The 21,321-nt window shown below is 39.6% G+C and overlaps 1 protein-coding gene across 21 annotated transcripts in view; it reads left to right on the top strand.

Moving 5' to 3' along the window:
- Positions 1-21,321, top strand: part of RhoGAPp190 (Rho GTPase-activating protein 190) — a 317,483-nt gene that overhangs the window by 128,749 nt on the left and 167,413 nt on the right. For 19 of the 21 annotated variants that reach the window (XM_070093906.1, XM_070093900.1, XM_070093910.1 and 16 more), the window contains exons 10-16: positions 648-800; positions 4,228-4,357; positions 5,256-5,379; positions 9,519-9,714; positions 10,131-10,322; positions 10,529-10,650; positions 13,872-14,038. In XM_070093906.1, coding sequence (XP_069950007.1) covers positions 648-800; positions 4,228-4,357; positions 5,256-5,379; positions 9,519-9,714; positions 10,131-10,322; positions 10,529-10,650; positions 13,872-14,038 — 1,084 coding nt within the window. The remainder of the gene's footprint in view (positions 1-647; positions 801-4,227; positions 4,358-5,255; positions 5,380-9,518; positions 9,715-10,130; positions 10,323-10,528; positions 10,651-13,871; positions 14,039-21,321) is intronic. The other 2 variants (XM_070093920.1, XM_070093902.1) reach the window with 1 other exon arrangement.

Raw genomic sequence — 21,321 nt, 5'->3', positions numbered from 1 at the left:
TTCCTATGGTTGTGGTCATACAGTCACATTGCTCAATTCACCACATTATAACTAAGACAGAGCCAAAGATTTCAAGAGCAGGATTACAAAGATAGATTCTCTCTCTCTCTCCCAGGATGGGGATTATAGGGTTCAGTCAAGACATAAAATTCTTGAAAATACACATAAATTCCAATTTATTCCTTAGGTGAAGGCAATTGCTGAATGTAAATTAGATTTTAATTGGTGCATCTTACTTTCAGACTCCTGCATTGTGTTTTTTTTTTTTTTAACATGCTGGCTGTGTCCCATCAAGGCATGGTGACCCAAAAAAAGATACATTTTTACCATCATCCATGCTATCACTTGTTTTGCCAGAGGTGCGCAGATACAACAGTTTAGATGTCACTAAACAGTAGATATTCCAACCCCCTTCCTTTAGAGTGTAGGCATTGTGCTTCCCAACTTCCAGAGCTATTTATAGACTTAAATTACATGTATTTGTATCATTTGAATTTAATGTTTTACCCACTATTTGGTGGTACACAGTAAATTATTCCTTTGTAATGTGCAATAACTTTATATAATTAGGTCTGGTTGTGGACCGGACCGCGGGGGCGTTGACCCCCAGAATCCCCTCCAGGTAACTAATCACATTTTTGTTGCAGATATAAAGCATTGGACAGGTTAGAGAGTGAACGAACCTTATTACTGCTCCAACACTTGGGCTTTGTCCATTGCCCCAAGAAAGAACATTGTCCATCATTCCCCAACTGCATGGACTGCCTCATTGAGAAAATTATAGCCAATAAGGCTGCCAGGTATGCTGAAATCTTCGTTAGTGAATGAAAGTTTCTCTAGTGTGGCACAGAGTAATTTATATTTTGAAAATATACTCGCATATTTTATGTAGGAAATTATTTACATTGTGCAGTGAAAATATTAACATGTGTTGCATGACCTTTATTGAAGAAATACAACCTTTGAAAATGCTTGAAAACTTCTTGAGTAAAATAATGAAACCAAGAGTTTTCCTTATCTTAACCCTTTGACTGTCAAGACCCCAAATCCTGAAGTCTCTCTCTCTCTCTCTCAAAATATTTAAATAAAAAAAAATTTTTTCTTATGAAATGATAGAGAATCTTTTCCTGATGGTAATGACACCAAAAGTACAAAATTTGAGGGAAGACTTACGGAATTACACTCGTGAAATTTGCGATCTCGGCAATATATACGCATTGGCAATTTGGCCCAATTTGAGCCCTATTTTTGGCCAATTCCATTGTTCCAGTCGACCAAACTCGTAGCTATTTCGTTAGAACTCCATTTGTTCTATCAATTGAGTACAAGAAACAGCCCATTTATCGATTTCAACTACCCATTAAAATGGTCAGAAATTGGCAATTTGGCCAATTTCACATAAATTAAAAAAGGTGCCATTTTCAAAATAGTCCAGAATAAACAGTGCAGACACTCCTGGCAGTAAAATAACATTTTCTCTGTTCATCAGTCATGTCTCCAGGCCCCTCTTATATTACTCTCGCTTTCTATTTTGAATTTTTGTTCAAAAGTTGGTAGATGGACCTACAACTTCCTGACAAATAGAACACAAAGAGTAATAGTAAACAGTAAAGTCCCAGGCAGCCACGGTAAAAAACTCTGTTCCACAAGGCACAGTACTCACTCCCATTCTATTCCTCATCTTAATTTCTGACATAGACAGAGATGTAAGCCATAGCTCCATGTCTTTCTTTGCGGATGACACCCGGATTACCATAGCAGTGACCTCCAATGAAGACACCGCGAGACTCCAAGCAGAAATCAACTAAATCTTTGAGTGGGCCACTCAAAACAATATGAAGTTCAACGAGGAGAAATTTCAACTACTCAGATGTGGGAAACTTGAAGAAATTAAAAATGTGTCAGGGTATACAACAAATTCTAACCATACAATAGAGCGGAAAAGTAATGTGAAGGACCTGGGAGTAATAATGTCAGAGGATCTCGCCTTAAAAACCACAACAATGTATCTATCTCATCCCCTAGGAAAATGATAGGATGGATAATGAGAACCTTCAAAACTAGGGATGCCAAGCCCATAATGATTCTCTACAAATTGCTTGTGCTCTCTAGGCTGTAATACTGCTGTACACTAATGGCCCCCTTCAAGGCTGGCGACATTGCAGACCTGGAGAGTGTACAAAGAACTTTCACGGCACACATAAGTACGATAAGGCACCTAAACTACTGGGAACGGTTGAAGGTCCTTGATCTGTATTCCCTCGAATGCAGGTGAAAGAGATACATGATAATATACATTTGGAAGGTCCTGGAGGAATTGGTACCAAACCTGCACACAAAAATCACTCCCAATGAGAGGAAAAGACTTGGCAGGAGATGCAACATTCCCCCGATGAAAAGCAGGGGTACCACGGGTACACTGAGAGACAACACAGTAAGTGTCCGGGGCCCAAGACTTTTCAATTGCCTCCCAGCATACATAAGGGGGATTACCAATAGATCCCTGGCTGCCTTCAAGAAGGCACTGGACAGGCACCTAAAGTCAGTACCTGACCAACCGGGCTGTGGTTCGTACATCAGCTTGCGTGCAGCTAGCAGTAACAACCTGGTTGATCAGACCCTGATCCACCATGAGGCCTGGTCTTGGACTGGGCCGCGGGGGCGTTGACCCCCAAAACCCTCTCCAGGTAAACTTCAGGTAAACACAAAAAATGGAAGATTTACTGTTAGGCAGACTAATGCATTATTGTGATAATTGTATAAATAATGTCAACCCATTTGTGGCTACATATTAGAATGGCTGGTTGGAGACTTATTGTACGGAGATGTCATTTGTTTACTCTTGAACATGGGCAAAAATCGAACATTTCCACTACTTTGAGCTCAGTTTCAAGGTTTTCCTTGTGAAACCAATCAAAATCGTCTTTATTTCTGTAATATGTCTGCCTTTCTATCAAATGAGACTAAGAAAATGAGAATACAACCATAAATACCAAAGAAAAATACACCTCAAAGTCGGCGTTTTAATCCAAAAATACGGTTGGAGTTTTTATTTCTCATGATGCACTGTGTGCTGCAGAATTTTTTTTGTACTGCGCATACTGACCACACACACCCATTCTCTCACATGTGGGCCTGCCAGCTTTCTCCCGCTTGATTTGAAGCCACTAGAATTTTGGCATATTAATATGTCACCGACACTGGTTCGTAAGACGTATATATACAACACTGACAGTCAAAGGGCTAACAATAAAAGAAGGAAAGGCATTCACCATCATTTTTTCAAATGCTGTCTTGGCAGAAGTGTGCTGATGCCACAATGCAGATTACCCTCTTACTTCAACATTATTACCCCTCCTTCAGAGTGCAGGCACTACCCTGCCCACCTCCAGGATCATCCTAATAACAAATAGGACAAAACACACTGAATTCAGCACTGGTAACTATACTATTCCATGTGGGGAGGATGTGATAAATTATATGTGGAGGAAATGTGTAGGAACCTACAAGAACCTGTTGGTGAACATATAAAGCTTGCTAATGTGACAGTCAAACAATGCCTGCACTATACACCACAAACCCACAATTATCTTGTGCAAGTTCTATAAAGACAAACTTGTCACCAAGGAATCAGATCTAAATTGCTACCATCAACACCATTGCTCAAATCATAAGCATCTTCATAATCTCAATAGTACTAGTCTAACACTTTCTACATAAGCAGAACACTGTCATCATCTAAATTTCTCTTGTACACCATGCAGCACCTGACTCGGCACACTACAGTACTTGTCAAAGCTTGTCAGCCCCTCCCCTCCCCACTCTAAAATCATGAGCACACTTCAGTACTTGTCATTAAAGCTCATCAGCCCCCTCTAAAATCAAACCTCATAATAGGTTGTTCCTTACACTTTAGAATGTCCTTCAACCATCTAGGAGGTAGATTGAGACACTTATGCAGCATATGGGAATCTAGGCTGAGGGACTGATTACCTCATACTCCTCCTCTCCTTACGCCTTCCTCTTTGTATTGGACTGATGAATCCACTGTGTGGCGAAACGTTTCCTGAATAAAGATTCCCATATGCTGCATAAGTGTCTCAATCTTCAACTTGTCGGTTTTTCAAACCATTCATCACATCTAGGAGGTAATTAAAAGTTTATTTTGATCATAGATATATTGTTAATTGTCCTGTAAAATAACAGATTATAATCTTTAATTTTCAGTAATAGTCGACCAGGATCAGGCACTTGGAGCAGTAAAAATATAGATTATGGTGTGCGCAGCGATCCACAAGTCAATTTGATCTTGTTGGGTAACCAAGGACTTGCTGAAGACCTGCAAAATGTTATTCGGGTGAGTTTTTATTTAATTATGTTTTACAGAAAGATATTTGGGTAGAATTAAGACAGTGTGATGTGAAACTTTGGAATGCATTTCAAATTTGAATTTTCAAGGATATCAATGATGGAGTGAATGATGGTGGAAGTTTTTCTTTTTCGGGCCACCCTGCCTTGGTGGGAATCGGCCGGTGTGATAATAAATAAAAAATAAGAAATCAAATTGTTTAAAAATTGTCTTACTAAAGCTTCCTACAAATTTTTCTTGCAAAAATTCCACTAGTAGTTATAAGATAATTTAAGGCTCCCTGTCATGCTCTGTGCAACCAGGAGTATTCTGTAAAGTATGTCAGTAATATCACCTTTTCTATACAAATTATAAACCACCCTTTATAGAAATAAAGATTATTATTGGAAGAGGTGGATCAAATGTTAGTCCTGTTCAATTGCTTTTTCTTGCAGTGGAACTTTGACTGTTTTACACATGTCCACCTTCAGCCATATGCAGGAGGTTAAATTGATCTGGGTAACTGAGATCTGGCCTACCCAGAACCCCTGTAGCATAGACCATTTTAATTAGAAGTAAAAAATTAATATTATGATTTAAATTTTTTTTTTATTAAGTCAGAAGCAGTGCATTACAAAAAGAAAACCAATCAGTAAGTGCTAAAAACAAGCCTCTTAATCAATTTTTTAGTTATGCCTCTAGATGGGAGCTGGTGTTGTGTTTCAAGCTGCTGTATCAGGATAAATGAGTTACAGGTGAAGAATGAAAACTTTTCTCAAGAAATTTATTTAATTGTATGTACTGCTATGTCAGATTTCTTAATTAATTTTGTGCATTACTCAGGAAGGTGTTTCAGTATATTAGTGTATATTAGTTCTTATTTTCTTGTCATTACTTTTTTTTTCAGTCTGTGTGTGAAGATGATGAATTTGAGTTGGATAATCAGATTTTCTCATTAGATTACCGAAGTATAGACGGAGATGTATCTCTCCCACAAAATTCATTCAAGACTCCTGAATTCACTCCTCATGGTGAGTAATAATGTGTGTTTCCTTTGCATTTCTTTACCTTCCAAATAACTCAGAAATTGGAGATTAAGCCTGGAGGATGTTGTACTTTCCATTATAGTGCTGTATTGGTGTTTGTCCTCTCTTGACTTGACTGTGTTGATAATATCTACTTTCTTTGGCTCCATGACTAGTCCTTGTCAACTCATGTTTTACTGTTCTTAATCTTTCTGTATGAAGTTTAAAGCTGAGTGGAAATCTTACTTGCTACTTCCTGCCATATCAGTGCTCTGTAATTTATATACCTAGGGATTGGCAGAGAGCATGCATAGTTCCTTTGTATAAAGGCAAAGGGGATAAAAGAGTGCAAAAATTATAGGGGGATAAGTCTGCTGAGTATACCTGGTAAAGTGTATGGTAGAGTTATTATTGAAAGAATTAAGAGTAAGACGGAGAATAGGATAGCAGATGAACAAGGAGGCTTTAGGAAAGGTAGGGGGTGTGTGGACCAGGTGTTTACAGTGAAACATATAAGTGAACAGTATTTAGATAAGGCTAAAGAGGTCTTTGTGGCATTTATGGATTTGGAAAAGGCGTATGACAGGGTGGATAGGGGGGCAATGTGGCAGATGTTGCAAGTGTATGGTGTAGGTTACTGAAAGCAGTGAAGAGTTTTTACGAGGATAGTGAGGCTCAAGTTAGAGTATGTAGGAAAGAGGGAAATTATTTCCCAGTAAAAGTAGGCCTTAGACAAGGATGTGTGATGTCACCGTGGTTGTTTAATATATTTATAGTTGGGGTTGTAAGAGAAGTAAATGCGAGGGTCTTGGCAAGAGGCGTGGAGTTAAAAGATAAAGAATCACACACAAAGTGGGAGTTGTCACAGCTGCTCTTTGCTGATGACACTGTGCTCTTGGGAGATTCTGAAGAGAAGTTGCAGAGATTGGTGGATGAATTTGGAAGGGTGTGCAAAAGAAGAAAATTAAAGGTGAATACAGGAAAGAGTAAGGTTATAAGGATAACAAAAAGATTAGGTGATGAAAGATTGAATATCAGATTGGAGGGAGAGAGTATGGAGGAGGTGAATGTATTCAGATATTTGGGAGTGGACGTGTCAGCGGATGGGTCTATGAAAGATGAGGTGAATCATAGAATTGATGAGGGGAAAAGAGTGAGTGGTGCACTTAGGAGTCTGTGGAGACAAAGAACTTTGTCCTTGGAGGCAAAGAGGGGAATGTATGAGAGTATAGTTTTACCAACACTCTTATATGGGTGTGAAGCATGGGTGATGAATGTTGCAGCGAGGAGAAGGCTGGAGGCAGTGGAGATGTCATGTCTGAGGGCAATGTGTGGTGTGAATATAATGCAGAGAATTCGTAGTTTGGAAGTTAGGAGGAGGTGCGGGATTACCAAAACTGTTGTCCAGAGGGCTGAGGAAGGGTTGTTGAGGTGGTTTGGACATGTAGAGAGAATGGAGCGAAACAGAATGACTTCAAGAGTGTATCAGTCTGTAGTGGAAGGAAGGCGGGGTAGGGGTCGGCCTAGGAAAGGTTGGAGAGAGGGGGTAAAGGAGGTTTTGTGTGCGAGGGGCTTGGACTTCCAGCAGGCATGCGTGAGCGTGTTTGATAGGAGTGAATGGAGACAAATGGTTTTTAATACTTGATGTGCTGTTGGAGTGTGAGCAAAGTAACATTTATGAAGGGGTTCAGGGAAACCGGCAGGCCGGACTTGAGTCCTGGAGATGGGAAGTACAGTGCCTGCACTCTGAAGGAGGGGTGTTAATGTTGCAGTTTAAAAACTGTAGTGTAAAGCACCCTTCTGGCAAGACAGTGATGGAGTGAATGATGGTGAAAGTTTTTCTTTTTCAGGCCACCCTGCCTTGGTGGGAATCGGCCAGTGTGATAATAAATAAAAAAAAATCAGCTCATAATTGCAGACTTTGCCATCAGAATCACAGGTACTGAAACTCCCACACATCCCAGTACAGAACTCCAAAGATGGACTAACCACTGCTATCTTCTACCACAATTATCTTCATATCCATTAGTCATGGTAGTAATTCAAAGCCCCTCTTCCTACGCTCCTCGTTATGAGGTTGGAAATTGAGCCCCATCATGGTGCAAACTTCAGAATGCAGATATGATTTGATCACTAGCATTGCATCAGCAATACACACACATGTTCTACACCCAAATGAATAAAGATCAGCCATGGCCCCTTTAATGACTTGGAATGTAAAAAGCATTAAAACATCACTATCAAAGTGAGAATTATAGCGATGATTCTGTACAAATCTCACCCACCACTTTTGACTACAAAAGTTTGGGTAACACTTAGTAAACCCCTGGCAATAAGCAGGTGCCTTAGTGGATTTTCTCAAACTAACACAATCAACCTCTTTCATACACTGCCAAGAAAACTTGTTTATACAGGAGATTGACTCTACATAGCCACAGTTGATGCTGGGTGTGGACAACACATTCACCTTCAGTGAGCTATACAACTGCCTTTAGGAAAGATAGCTGGTGAAGACAATATTTCAAACAAATTCATTCAATACCTTCCCGTATTTTGTAAAGCAAATCATCTCTAGGGATTGCTGTTATCAGAGAAATGCAAAATACACAGCAACAACAGAAAGCAATCAGTGGGCATGATTTCACTGAAACTGGTGTTGCTGTAAGTCTGTCTGTACTCGAATACTGTGTGTGGCATCAGCATTAGTGTTGCAAAGAACAGATAAATCTCTGCAACAGTTGTGTCGTTCCATTGCCAGAGTCTTGATTTTAGTGAAACATAAGAGTTGACCTGATATCATGTACTTGTAATAGTTATTTGTTTCAGTAACAATAATGTTCATCGGTGTGTCATAAAACGTAAGACAGAAGGAACACTGTAACAAGTCTACTGGCCTATGCAAGGCAGGTTCAATTCACCCACCGGCTTAAGCCAATGCCTTGACCTAGTGAGGTCAGACATGTCACTTAAGGAAGGAGCACTGCATCCGACCTAGTAGCACAAGCTAGTCAAGTCAGGTTCAGTGGAATCATCTGTTGCAGGACAGTTTGGCTGAATTTAACTATTTTTTTTTTTTTTTCAACAAGTCGGCCGTCTCCCACCGAAGTATTTTCTTGCCAGTTCCACACACTTGGTATCTGGGTGTATAATATTTTCCATTGGTGTCATGACTTGTGGTGGTGTCACTGCTGGTGACATTGTCACAGCTGGTGTTGATGTCACTGGTGTTCGTGTTGGCATGGCTGGTGCTGTCATGGCTGTTGTCACAGTTGGTGTTGGTGGTTGTCTTCTGATGCCATTGAAAGCTCCATCAATGTCACTCACTATCTCCTCTTAACAGTATCATGTTACCTAGATGTCTTAACATAGAACAATAAAACATAACATGAGTGAGAGCCAAACCTAGTGCGATTCTTCACTGATGTTTGTTGCATAGAATATTCTGTATCACTATCACTGGAATCAGCACTCTCCTCCCTATACATATATTCCTCTCCACTGTCATTGCCCAAATCACTCCAGTTACTATCCAAATCGGGTGAAAACCTGGTGGTACCACCATTGCTGCCCCCTTGAAAACCAGAAAATGATAATGCATTATCATCCTCAGGATGATTGAACAGAAATTTCCCGGATTTCACCACAAGATAGGTTTTTGTGTCGGCCAGCCATGGTGCTACCATGTTTACTGGGTGACATTACCCACAATGTCCCATGTATACCTACACTGCCTGGATTTATTTCCCTAGTAGGTATGAGGTGGCTAATAACCCAAACAACACAGCTGAGGCCTAAAATGGCAGTGTGAGGCAAATTTGAGGTCTAGAAAAATTATACATACTAGTACATGAGACATGGACGACACTTGCATGCTAGTATGTTGGACACAATTTGAGGGTTAACTGAACAAGAGGGATGTTCATTAATGCCAATTATCCTGTAAATATGAACAATTTTGGATTTAACAAACTTTTTCCATTACATCCAAAATCAGTTTACTTAGACTCATAGTAATGAACAGTTCTGAATTGAACAGACTTTTTTTTTCCAGAAATTGTGCAGCAGCAAATTTTATCCCTAAAACCTGAAATATTTTAAATCTGGGTCTATTAAATAGAGGTTTTACTGTACTTCAAAATTTTCAGGTGTTGTGTGTGCATACAGCAATGAGGCCTCGTTAGAGTACGTACGAGAGTCATTAGAGAAATCATTATTAACACAACTAGAAAGGGAGGAGTCAACTCCGACACCGCCCATCACCGTCCTATTTGCTCCCGATCCTGACCTGGACCACAATACCTCTCAACATCTACATGATGAAGGGGCCAACTTAGCTGATAGGTACGGAATCATTAACATGCTTAAGAGAAACTATCTGACCTATGTATTTTGGTACACAAACTTTGAGAAATCTTGTATAGCAAAATTTTTTGTCAGGTAGATTCTCTGTTATTTTATTTACATAAGCATTAATTTAGTTTAAGATTGTTATATGGATATGGTCTGCTAAATTGTTTTGCTGATTCAGTGTTGCTATTTTTGTATACCGTATATATAATTTTAGCTTGAGCAAATCATGCTTTTTTTTTTATTAATGTCAATGTAAATTATTTTTATTAAATGTTTGTTAATTTGAGCTTGCACTGAAGTTTAGTCTGCTTGACATGTGCAATGAATGTTGGTCAGCATAAAGATTATTTTTTCCTGTATTACAATTAAGCTTTAATAGCTAAATCTAATATTATCCTAAAATACAGTCCCCCTGGCAGCTTGCAATGCACCTTCATGGATGTTGGACCAAGCGTGGGAAGTGGTGAGGGGCACAGGTTTGATAGTAGCTTGGTAACTAAGGCCCTGCGCTCCCTAATCACCAGCATCCACCATCGTAACAACTCTCAAAATATCTTCAACTCAGCTGTTTTGCCCAGGGACTCCCAACCAGATATCAGGTGCGATATTGAGGAACACATTTAAGTTGATATATATTTGTTCTTTTGCAATATAAAATATAATTAAACTCATTGCCAAAGTAAAAATAATTTCTATAGAGTAATGTTTTCATTTTATGAATAGTGTCATGCTCATCAATAATGTTTTCACATTTTGTTATGATTCTTTGTATACAGCTTTTAAGAAATAGCCCGTATATTTTCAGAATTATCATGTGTATGCTCTGTGGAGATCCATACTCGGTGGAGAATGTACTTAGTCCACTGCTCAGTCACCAGTGGTGTGTGGTGACAGGAGAGCAATCTATCTCATTACAAACATTCCTAGGTCAGTCATTACTAATTTCTTACATCACATTGTGTTTATGTATGTTTGCAACAGTATTTTGTCATGTTAAGGAAATGCAGTATCCCATTTGACCAGATGGATTTTTTTTAACACACCGGCCATCTCCCACTGAGGTGGGGTGTCCTGAAAAAGAAGAAACACTATCACCATAACTCACTATCACAGTCTTGCCAGAGGTGTGCTGATATTACAACTCTGATGCCCCTCCAAACTGCAACATTCCCATCCATCCAGAGTGCAGGCACTATACTTCCCACCTACAGCATTCAGGTCCAGCTAACTGTTTTTCCTGAATTCCTTCATAAATGTTACCTTGGTCACACTCCAACAGCATGTCAAGTCATAAAACTTACTTGCCTCCACTCAGTCCTATTTCACACACATACACAAACACCTGTTAGATGTCCAAACCCCTCACATGCCATGGATGGAATTATGTACTGTATTATGCTTAGCATAACTTTTAAAAATGTTGACAGATGCAGAGACATTCCATGTGGGAGTCCTTTGGCAGCACTATATGTACTGTAAAGAATAAAATTCACAATATTGTGGCTGGAACTGTTGACAATTTATAAAGGAAACTTTGGGCAATGTTTTGGTCTATCCAATGGTTGAGGATGTAATGAAAATGTCTAAAGTTTCCTTTACAGATTATAAGGTAGTTGTATACTATATTTACAAAAAATTATCTGCACTTATCAACCCATATATAATTTCTCAGACTTTAAACATAGGATAGCCAAACCAGCATCAAAGGTTTTACCTTGAATGGTTAGTGTGTTTTTAATTTTTTTTATTTAAAAGAAGATTCTTATAAGACTACCTCATCAAAGAGTGTGGATATAATGCAATTAACATACACAAAGTGGGGCCAGTTGTGAGTTTTACCATTCATCAAGTAGAGCCAGTTATTTATCCTGTCATATTTTATGTTGATATGCTGGATTAATGCTCAAGTATTTGCAATTAAGGTTTTTACTTTCAATGAAGTTAATTGATGTTTGGCATTCACTGATTTAAGAAATGCATAAGAATTCATGGCTTCATATCAAGAAGTATAAATAATGGAAGTTCTTAGTTTATGCTTCAACTTGTATATTGTAGGTTAGGACTCTTACAAATTATACATCTCATTCCTGGTTACCATATTGTAGAAAGAAAATAATATGCTACAAAATGTATGAAGGATAAAGTTAATCTTTATCAGAAACCTTCCTGTGGAGATAGACTGAAGCTGCTGAATTTGCACTCTATAGAATGGCATAACAGTTAAGAGGGGATATGACTGAAGTGTAAAAATCAGAAACTGGAATAAATAAATAGGATAGGAATAAAGTGCTGAAAATGTTTAATGGAGGCAGAACTCTTAGCAGTACATCCATGTTGCATAAATGTAGATTTAGAAAGAATAATGGAAGTGCTAGTATGGCAGTGAAGCTGTAGATAAATGGAACAAGCTACCATGTAGCATCATAAGTTCTTTGGGTAGTTTTAAAAATAGGTTGGACAAGTACATGAGGTTTTAGAGTGGGTAGGGGATGTGTAGATCAAATGTTTACATTGAAGCATATATGTGAACAGTATTTAGATAAAGGTAGGGAAGTTTTCATTGCACTTACAGACTTGTAAAAGGCATATGATAGAGTGGATAGGTGAGCAATGTGGCAGATGTTGCAAGTATGTGGAATAGATAGTAAGTTACTAAATGCTGTAAAGAGTTTTGAGGATAGTGAGGCTCAGGTTAGGGTGTATAGAAGAGAGGGAGACTACTTCCCAGTAAAAGTAGGTCTTAAACGGGGTTGTGTAATGTCACCATGGTGGTTTAATATATTTATAGATGGGGTTGTAAAAGAAGTAAATGCTAGGGTGTTGGGGAGAGGGGAGGGATTAAATTATGGGGAATCAAATACAAAATGGGAATTGACACAGTTACTTTTTGTTGATGATACTGTGCTTATGGGAGATTCTAAAGAAAAATTGCAAAGGTTAGTGGACGAGTTTGGGAGAGTGTGTAAAGGTAGAAAGTTGAAAGTAAACATAGAAAAGAGTAAGGTGATGAGGGTATTAAATGATTTAGATAAAGAAAAATTGGATATCAAATTGGAGAGGAGTAGTATGGAAGAAGTGAATGTTTTCAGATATTTGGGAGTTGATGTGTTAGCAGATGGATTTATGAAGGATGAGGTTAATCATAGAACTGATGAAGGAAAAATGGTGAGTGGTGCATTGAGGTATATGTGGAGACAAAAAATGTTATCCATGGAGGCAAAGAAGGGAATGTATGAAAGTATAGCAGTACCAACACTCTTATATGGGTGTGAAACTTGGGTTGTAAATGCTGTAGCGAAGAGACGGTTGGAGGCAGTGGAGATGTCCTGTCTAAGGGCAATGTGTGGTGTAAATATTATGCAGAAAATTCGGAGTGTGGAAATTAGGAAAAGGTGTGGAGTTAATAAGAGTATTAGTCAGAGAGCTGAAGAGGGGTTGTTGAGGTGGTTTGGTTATTTAGAGAGAATGGATCAAAGTAGAATGACATGGAGAGCGTATAAATCTTTAGGGGAAGGAAGGCGGGGTAGGGGTCATCCTCGAAAAGGTTGGAGTGAGGGGGTAAAGGAAGTTTTGTGAGTGAGGGGCTTGGACTTCCAGCAAGTGTGCATGAGCGTGTTAGATAGGAGTGAATGGAGACGAATGGTATTTGGGACCTGACGAGCTGTTGGAGTGTGAGCAGGGTAATATTTAGTGAAGGGCTTCAGTGAAATCGGTTATTTTTATATAGCCGGACTTGAGTCCTGGAAATGGGAAGTACAATGCCTGCATTTTAAAGGAGGGGTTTGGGATATTGGCAGTTTGGAGGGGTATGTTGTGTATCTTTATACGTATATGTTTCTGAACTGTTGCATTCTGAGCACCTCTGCAAAAACAGTGATTATGTGTGAGTGAGGTGAAAGTGTTGAATGATATTGAAAGTATTTTCTTTTTGGGGATTTTTTTTCTTTTTGGGTCACCCTGCTTCGGTGGGAGATGACCAACTTGTTAAAAAAGAAAAAAGGTACATAACAGGAGCGGTTGGGTGCGAGTAAGATCTGCCTAGCATGGGCCTGCTGCAGTGCTCCTCTGTTCTTATGTTAATGTATTTTTTTTTTTTTTTAGCTGGTTCAGTGATTCAACTCCCATCATTAAGGTGTGTAAATTTTCAGATGACTGCAAGCGTCGTGTGGAGGTTATAGTGTCATCATACCATGGTGCAAATGCCTTTCGAGAAGATTTGGTACATGGATTTATCCTAGTGTACTCCACCAAGCGGAAGGCTTCTTTAGCTACTCTCAGGGCTTTCTCTGCAAACATTCCCAACCTTCCAATCCAGGTGAGCAGAAGCTGTCTTAGGACAATTTCAGGTGTTCAGACATAGTATAGGTATAGGTTCTAGTACATTTGAGTGCCTGCATGGATGTACTGACTGATGGATGTGTGGGCATGTTATAGGATGCATCATTGAGTGAGTGAATGAATGGTCCAAAGCTATGCTCATTGTGTCCCTTGAGTGGTAGATTAGTACGTATACAGCAATCATCCAAGAAAGTACTATTATCTTCCTATCATACAGGTGTAAAATGAAAGCTTCTTAAATGTTGTCAACTTTGGAGGATTGTTGGTCTGTTCTTTCTGTCTTCTGAACATGAAAGATGGCAGGTAAATCTTACAAGCTTATACATATGCATAGGATACACTAAGATTTACTACCACCTTTATGATGTAACTCACAACCATCGATTAGCACCCAGGTATCTGTTTACTGTCTCTCTGCTCACTCAGAACTGAACCCAGGTGCTTCTGTTGTTACCAAACACATTACAGTGGAACCCCAAATATCGTTCGCTGCATTTATCAGCCGATTCGTATTTAGTCCGGTTTTTGGGTGGAAATTTTCCTCCGTATTTCGGCCGTTGCCTTGTAAACCATCCGTATTGTACATGTCAGCCCTCCTCCCACCGGGACACTGCACTTTGGTGAGTCAGTCTCCCTGTGTCTCTCGGTGAATGAGCATATACCCCTCGCATTCATCCAAACATTTCCTTAAAATCCATTAGTTTTTCTGCTTGTTTATTAAGTGCAACTGTGAAATAAGCCACCATGGGCCCAAAGAAAGTTCCGAGTGCCAGCCCTTTGTTAAAGAAAGTGAGAAACACGATGGAATTTAAGAAAGAAGTTATTGAAAAATATGAGAGTTGTGTTCAAGTGCTAGAACTTGCCAGGGTGTATGGGAATTCCAAGTCAACAATCACTTCCATCCTGGCAAAGAAAGAACAAATCAAGGAAGCTGATGTGGTGAAAGCGGTAAGTGTTGATGAAAAAGAGATCACAGACATTGGAAGATGTGGAGAAGTTGTTGTTGTGGATCAATGAGAAGCAATTAGCGGGAGATAGTGTTTCAGAGACGATCATTTGTGAAAAGGCAAGGCAGTTGCATGTGTATCTCGTAAAAAAAATGTGTGGAACTAGTGCTGATGTTAGTGAATTTAAGTCCAGCAGGGGCTGGTTTACAGATTTAAGAAGCATAATGGCATACACAGTGTTGTAAGGCATGGTGAGGCTGCAAGTTCGTACAAAAATGCGGCTGAAAAACTTGTGCAGGAATTCAAGGGGTACGTAGAGACTGAAGAATTCCAACCCCAACAAGTGTTCAATTGTGACAAAACAGGCCTCTTTTGGAAGAGAATACCAAAGAGGGACTATGTCACGCAGAAGGAAAAGGCACTGCCAGGACACAAGCCTATGAAGGATAGGCTAACTCTCTTGTTCTGTGCTAATGCTAGTTGGGATTTCAAAATGAAGCCTTTATTGGTGAATCACTCTGGAAATTCCAGAGTGTTCAAGAAAAACAGTGTCATCAAGAGTAGACTGTGTGTGATGTGGAGGGCTAACAATAACGCATGAGTCACAAGGCAGATTTTCATTGACTGGGTCCATGAACTGTTTGCCCCGAGTGTGAAAAAATACCTCCAAACTTGGTAGACCAATTGTCTAGGGATTTCAGTTTTATAACAGTGAAGTTCTTGCCTCCTAACACCACTTCTCTCATCCAGCCCATGGACCAGCAGGTTATTTCTAACTTCAAAAAACTGTACACCAATGCAGTGTTTCAAAGGTGTTTTGAAGTGACCTTGAACATTGAATTGACCCTAAGAGAGTTCTGGAGTAATCACTTCAGTATCTACAGCTGCATAAGCCTTATAGGTAAGGCTTAGCAGGGAGTGACTTCTAGGACTTTGAACTCTTCTTGGAGAAAATTGTGGCCAGAATGTGTCCTCGAGAAAGATTTTGAAGGGTTTGAGGCTGACCCTGACAATCCTACGCCTGTTGTGAAATCTATTGTGTTTTTGGGGTTGGATGTGAGTGACGAGGATGTGGAAGAGTTGGTGGAGGACTACAGGGAAGAGCTAACCACTGAAGCGCTGCAACACCTTCAAGTGGATCAGCAACAGACCACAGCTGAGGAACTTGCTTCAGAGGAGGAGGAAGAGAGTGGGAAGGAGGTGCCTTCTTCAGAGATTAAGGAGATTTGTGCAATATGGAGTAGGGTGCAAGCTGTTGCTGAGAAATATCACCCTGATAAAGCTGAAACAAGCCATATCTGCAACATGTTCAGTGACAAAGCCTTGGTCCACTTCAGGCAAATCTTAAAGAGGCACCAGAAACAGAGCTCTCTGGACAGATATTTTGTGTGACAGGGGTGCAGTGACTCTCAAGCTGGTCCTAGTGCCATTAAGAGACAAAGAAGGGAAGTAACCTCAGAGAGGGACTTGTTACCTGAAGTCATTATGAGGGGGATTCCCCTTCCAAACAACAACCCCCAACTCCCTCTCTCCTCTTCACCTTCCATATGCCAACAAGAGTCTTCATTAAAGGTATGTAATGTTTATCTTTATTTATCATTGTTTTGTATATGTAAAACTATAGTTAAACTTTACTAAATGTATTTTTTTTATTATATTTGGGTGTCTGGAACAGATTTTTTTTTTTTTTTACAAGTCAGCCGTCTCCCTCCGAGGCAGGGTGACCCAAAAAGAAAGAAAATCCCCAAAAAGAAAATGCTTTCATCATCATTCAGCACTTTCACCTCACTCATACATAATCACTGTCTTTGCAGAGGTACCCAGATACAACAGTTTAGAAGCATATATAAAGATATATAATATATATAACATTAATTCTTATGGGAAATATTGCTTTGTATTTAGGCCATTCCTAGGTAGTAGGTTGGCAGACAGCAACCGCCCAGGGAGGTACTACCGTCCTGCCAAGTGAGTGTAAAACGAAAACCTGCAATTGTTTTACATGATGGTAGGATTGCTGGTGTCCATTTTTCTGTCTCATAAACATGCAAGGTTTCAGGTACGTCTTGCTACTTCTACTTACACTTAGGTCACACTACACATACATGTACAAGCATATATATACACATCCCTCTGGGTTTTCTTCTATTTTCTTACTAGTTCTTGTTCTTGTTTATTTCCTCTTACCTCCATGGGGAAGTGGAACAGAATTCTTCCTCCGTAAGCCATGCATGTTGTAAGAGGCAACTAAAATGCCAGGAGCAAGGGGCTAGTAACCCCTTCTCCTGTATATATTACTAAATGCAAAAGGAGAAACTTTCGTTTTTCCTTTTGGGCCACCCCGCCTCGGTGGGATACGGCTGGTGTGTTGAAAGAAGAAAGATTTAGGCCATTTTGAATTTAGGCTGACCTTCTGGAATGGATTACGGCCGACGTTCAGGGTTCCATTGTATTACAAAACTATGAGCCACTTGTTTTATTTCTTTCTTTCTTTTTTCAACACACCGGCTGTATCCCACCGAGGCTGGGTGGCCCAAAAGGAAAAACGAAAGTTTCTCCTTTTACATTTAGTAATATATACAGGAGAAGAGGTTACTAGCCCCTTGCTCCCGGCATTTTAGTCGCCTCTTACAACACGCATGGCTCACGGAGGAAGAATTCTGTTCCACTTCCCCATGGAGATAAGAGGAAATAAACAAGAACAAGAACTAGAAAGAAAATAGAAGAAAACCCAGAGGGGTATGTATCTATATGCTTGTACATGTATGTGTAGTGTGACCTAAGTGCAAGTAGAAGTAACAAGATGTACCTGAAATCTTGCATGTTCATGAGACAGAAAAAAGGACACCAGCAATCCTACCATCATGTAAAACAATTACAGGCTTTCGTTTTACACTCACTTGACAGGACGGTAGTACCTCCCTGGGTGGTTGCTGTCTACCAACCTACTACCTATAACTTGTGTTATTTATTGTTGAAATTATCGTATTTTCTCTGTCTGTAATAGTTCTCGGTGTCACTTATTTTTCAGTATAGGTAAAAGCAGTAGTTTTTTGACAGTTTCCTTTAAAAGCTTAAGACTATTCATAATTGTCCTTTTGATTCTGCTGATGATAGCTGTGGTAATCCTTTCCTGTACCTAATCTTATGTATCTCAGTTATTTTGTTAGTTCTATTTGCATAGCTCTCATTTATCTTGTTTGGCTCCTTTAAGGGCCTCAAGGGTACAAGCTGTATTGAGCTTAACTTCCCTCTTCTTGGGGATTAAACTCCATACCAGGGAAGGGCATGTAGGGGCATGGGAGAACTACAGGAAATGGGAAAGATGTCGAGAAGACCCTGATTGATAGTGATGTATTGATGTAGACATGGCTTCACAAATCAGTGGAAGAGGTTGCTAGAGCTTGCTGACTCAACCGGAAGTGAGGATGAAGGTGAAGGCATTGGATAGAATCACATGATGGACCGGGGGATTGCACAGTTGACTATCAATTAAAATGGTAGTTTTTTTTTTTTTTCAACAAGTCAGCCGTCTCCCACCGAGGCAGGGTGACCCAAAAAAGAAAGAAAATCCCCTAAAAGAAAATACTTTCATCATCATTCAACACTTTCACCACACTCGCACATTATCACTGTTTTTGCAGAGGTGCTCAGAATACAACAGTTTAGAAGCATACACATATAAAGATACACAACATATGAAAATGGTATTAATTAAATTTTTTTTTTTTTTTTTTAACAAGTCGGCCGTCTCCCACCGAGGCAGGGTGACCCAAAAAAAAGAAAGAAAATCCCCAAAAAGAAAATACTTTCATCATTATTCAACACTTTCACCACACTCACACATTATCACTGTTTTTGCAGAGGTGCTCAGAATACAACAGTTTAGAAGCATACACATATAAAGATACACAACATATCCCTCCAAACTGCCAATATCCCAAACCCCTCCTTCAAAGTGCAGGCATTGTACTTCCCATTTCCAGGACTCAAGTCCGACTATATGAAAATAACCGGTTTCCCTGAATCCCTTCACTAAATATTACCCTGCTCACACTCCAACAGATCGTCAGGTCCCAAGTACCATTCGTCTCCATTCACTCCTATCTAACACGCTCACGCACGCTTGCTGGAAGTCCAAGCCCCTTGCCCACAAAACCTCCTTTACCCCCCTCTCTCCAACCCTTTCGAGGACGACCCCTACCCCGCCTTCCTTCCCCTATAGATTTATATACTTTCCATGTCATTCTACTTTGATCCATTCTCTCTAAATGACCAAACCACCTCAACAACCCCTCTTCTGCCCTCTGACTAATACTTTTATTAACTCCACACCTTTTCCTAATTTCCACACTCCGAATTTTCTGCATAATATTTACATCACACATTGCCCTTAAACAGGACATCTCCACTACCTCCAACCGTCTCCTCGCTGCTGCATTTACCACTCAAGCTTCACACCCATATAAGAGTGTTGGTACTACTATACTTTCATACATTCCCTTCTTTCCCTCCATAGATAACGTTTTTTGACTCCACATATACCTCAACGCACCACTCACCTTTTTTCCCTCATCAATTCTATGATTAACCTCATCCTTCAAAATGAACTGAAGAACATATGGGAGGGTTCTTGGAACCCCCCAAAAATGTCACAATTTTTTAAGCTTTGTAATTCATGAAGACTCAAAAATAATGAAGTGTACCATTCCTTACATTATTGTTGTCATTGCTTGTTGATCTAGAAATGTGTGGAGAGGGTTGTGACCTTGTACAATACCTGTATCAACATATGACATGCAGTTCCACAACCCTCACCCCATACCACCACCACTGCACTCACCTTCCCACATCAGTAAAAATTCCATGTATTACTGGCCATGTGACAAGAATTTTTGCTAAATATATATGCTTGGTTGTAATGGCTAAAGGGGGTCATTGCAACCCTTAAACCTTGAAGTTCTAGGGAAGGAAACTAGGAAGAGCTGCATTATGTGAACCAAAAGGCAGAGAGACCTGTAACTATTGGAGGATAGGAGAGCCAGATAAGACTGCATTCAGTTAGAAGATAAGAGAACAAAGTGAAGGGATTGTTGAATTGCATGGAACTCTCCTGCTGGGATGGGTCCATTTCCAGTTTGATTCATTGGCATAGTCCTGGCCCGAGTCTTGTCCATGTGATGACCTGACGATGCGTCCAATTAGGGGGGTCTTTCAGAAGGAAAGATCTAGAAAGAAAGTGGCAGTGTGTGTAGATGGTGGAGAGGGAAGGAAGGTGCCATCTGTGTAGATGAAAATCATATCAGTCATCACACACAACCTCATTGTAATCATTATATTTATACCAAGGACACAAAGCCAGTCTCTCGCACCAGTCAAACGCAGTGTGCCATTGTTTATCAGTGTGACCATCATCCCATGGGTTCATACCATACATTTCATAATAATCCATTGTTTTTTGTGCTTGCAACTGCTATATAAGCCACCATGGGCCCAAAGAAAGCTCCTAGTGCCAGACCTTTGGTAAGGAAGGAAAGAAACACAATAGAATTCAAGAAAAAACTCGTATCAAAGTACCAAAGTAAAGGAGGGAGAGAGAGGGGAGAATGTACCTTCCTTAGTGATTCTACGATATGTACAATATTAAAACAGCAGGTATCTATAAAGGCTGGAGGTGTATAGGGCCACTGAACATATGCCACCCTGCTATCTTCCACCATCCTAAACCTCTGCCAGCATCTCCTCCATCAAACTAATTAATTAAACTAACATATCCTCCAACGTAAGTGTGAATATTTCTTATTTATAAATTACGTACATTGTTTCAGTGTGAATAGTGATGGTGGCTTCTGCTGCCGCCTCCACTACCACTAATATGGCTCTTATAAACCCAACACCACCACCACCACCACCACCACCACCACCACTTACTCCTCACTTATGTTATAACATATTTTAGTAATTCTAGAGTATATATCATGTTTCTGTGTTATTAATATTGTTTATTATGTCATATTAGATGAATTGTGATAGATAAATAAGCCATAGAGATGATACTAGCGTCATATTGAAGCATAATAAACTCTCCTCCCTCTTGCCTTCTAACTGTCTGCCATACACCAACAAGAGTCTTCAATAAAATTAAGTATGATGTTAAATGTTCATTTATCCATTTTATTAGTGCTTTATATTTATTTGTCATTGTTTCCTGTATGTAAATCTATATTTAATCTTTAAAAAAAATATTTTTTGTTAATACTTTTGGGTGTCTGAAATGGATTAATTGAATTTCCATTATTTCTTATGGGAAAAT

The sequence above is a fragment of the Cherax quadricarinatus genome, chromosome 44 (assembly GCF_038502225.1).
Source record: "Cherax quadricarinatus isolate ZL_2023a chromosome 44, ASM3850222v1, whole genome shotgun sequence".
NCBI lineage: Eukaryota > Metazoa > Arthropoda > Malacostraca > Decapoda > Parastacidae > Cherax > Cherax quadricarinatus.
Note: the sequence above shows the minus strand (reverse complement) of the source record. Positions and strands in the feature narration are given on the sequence as shown.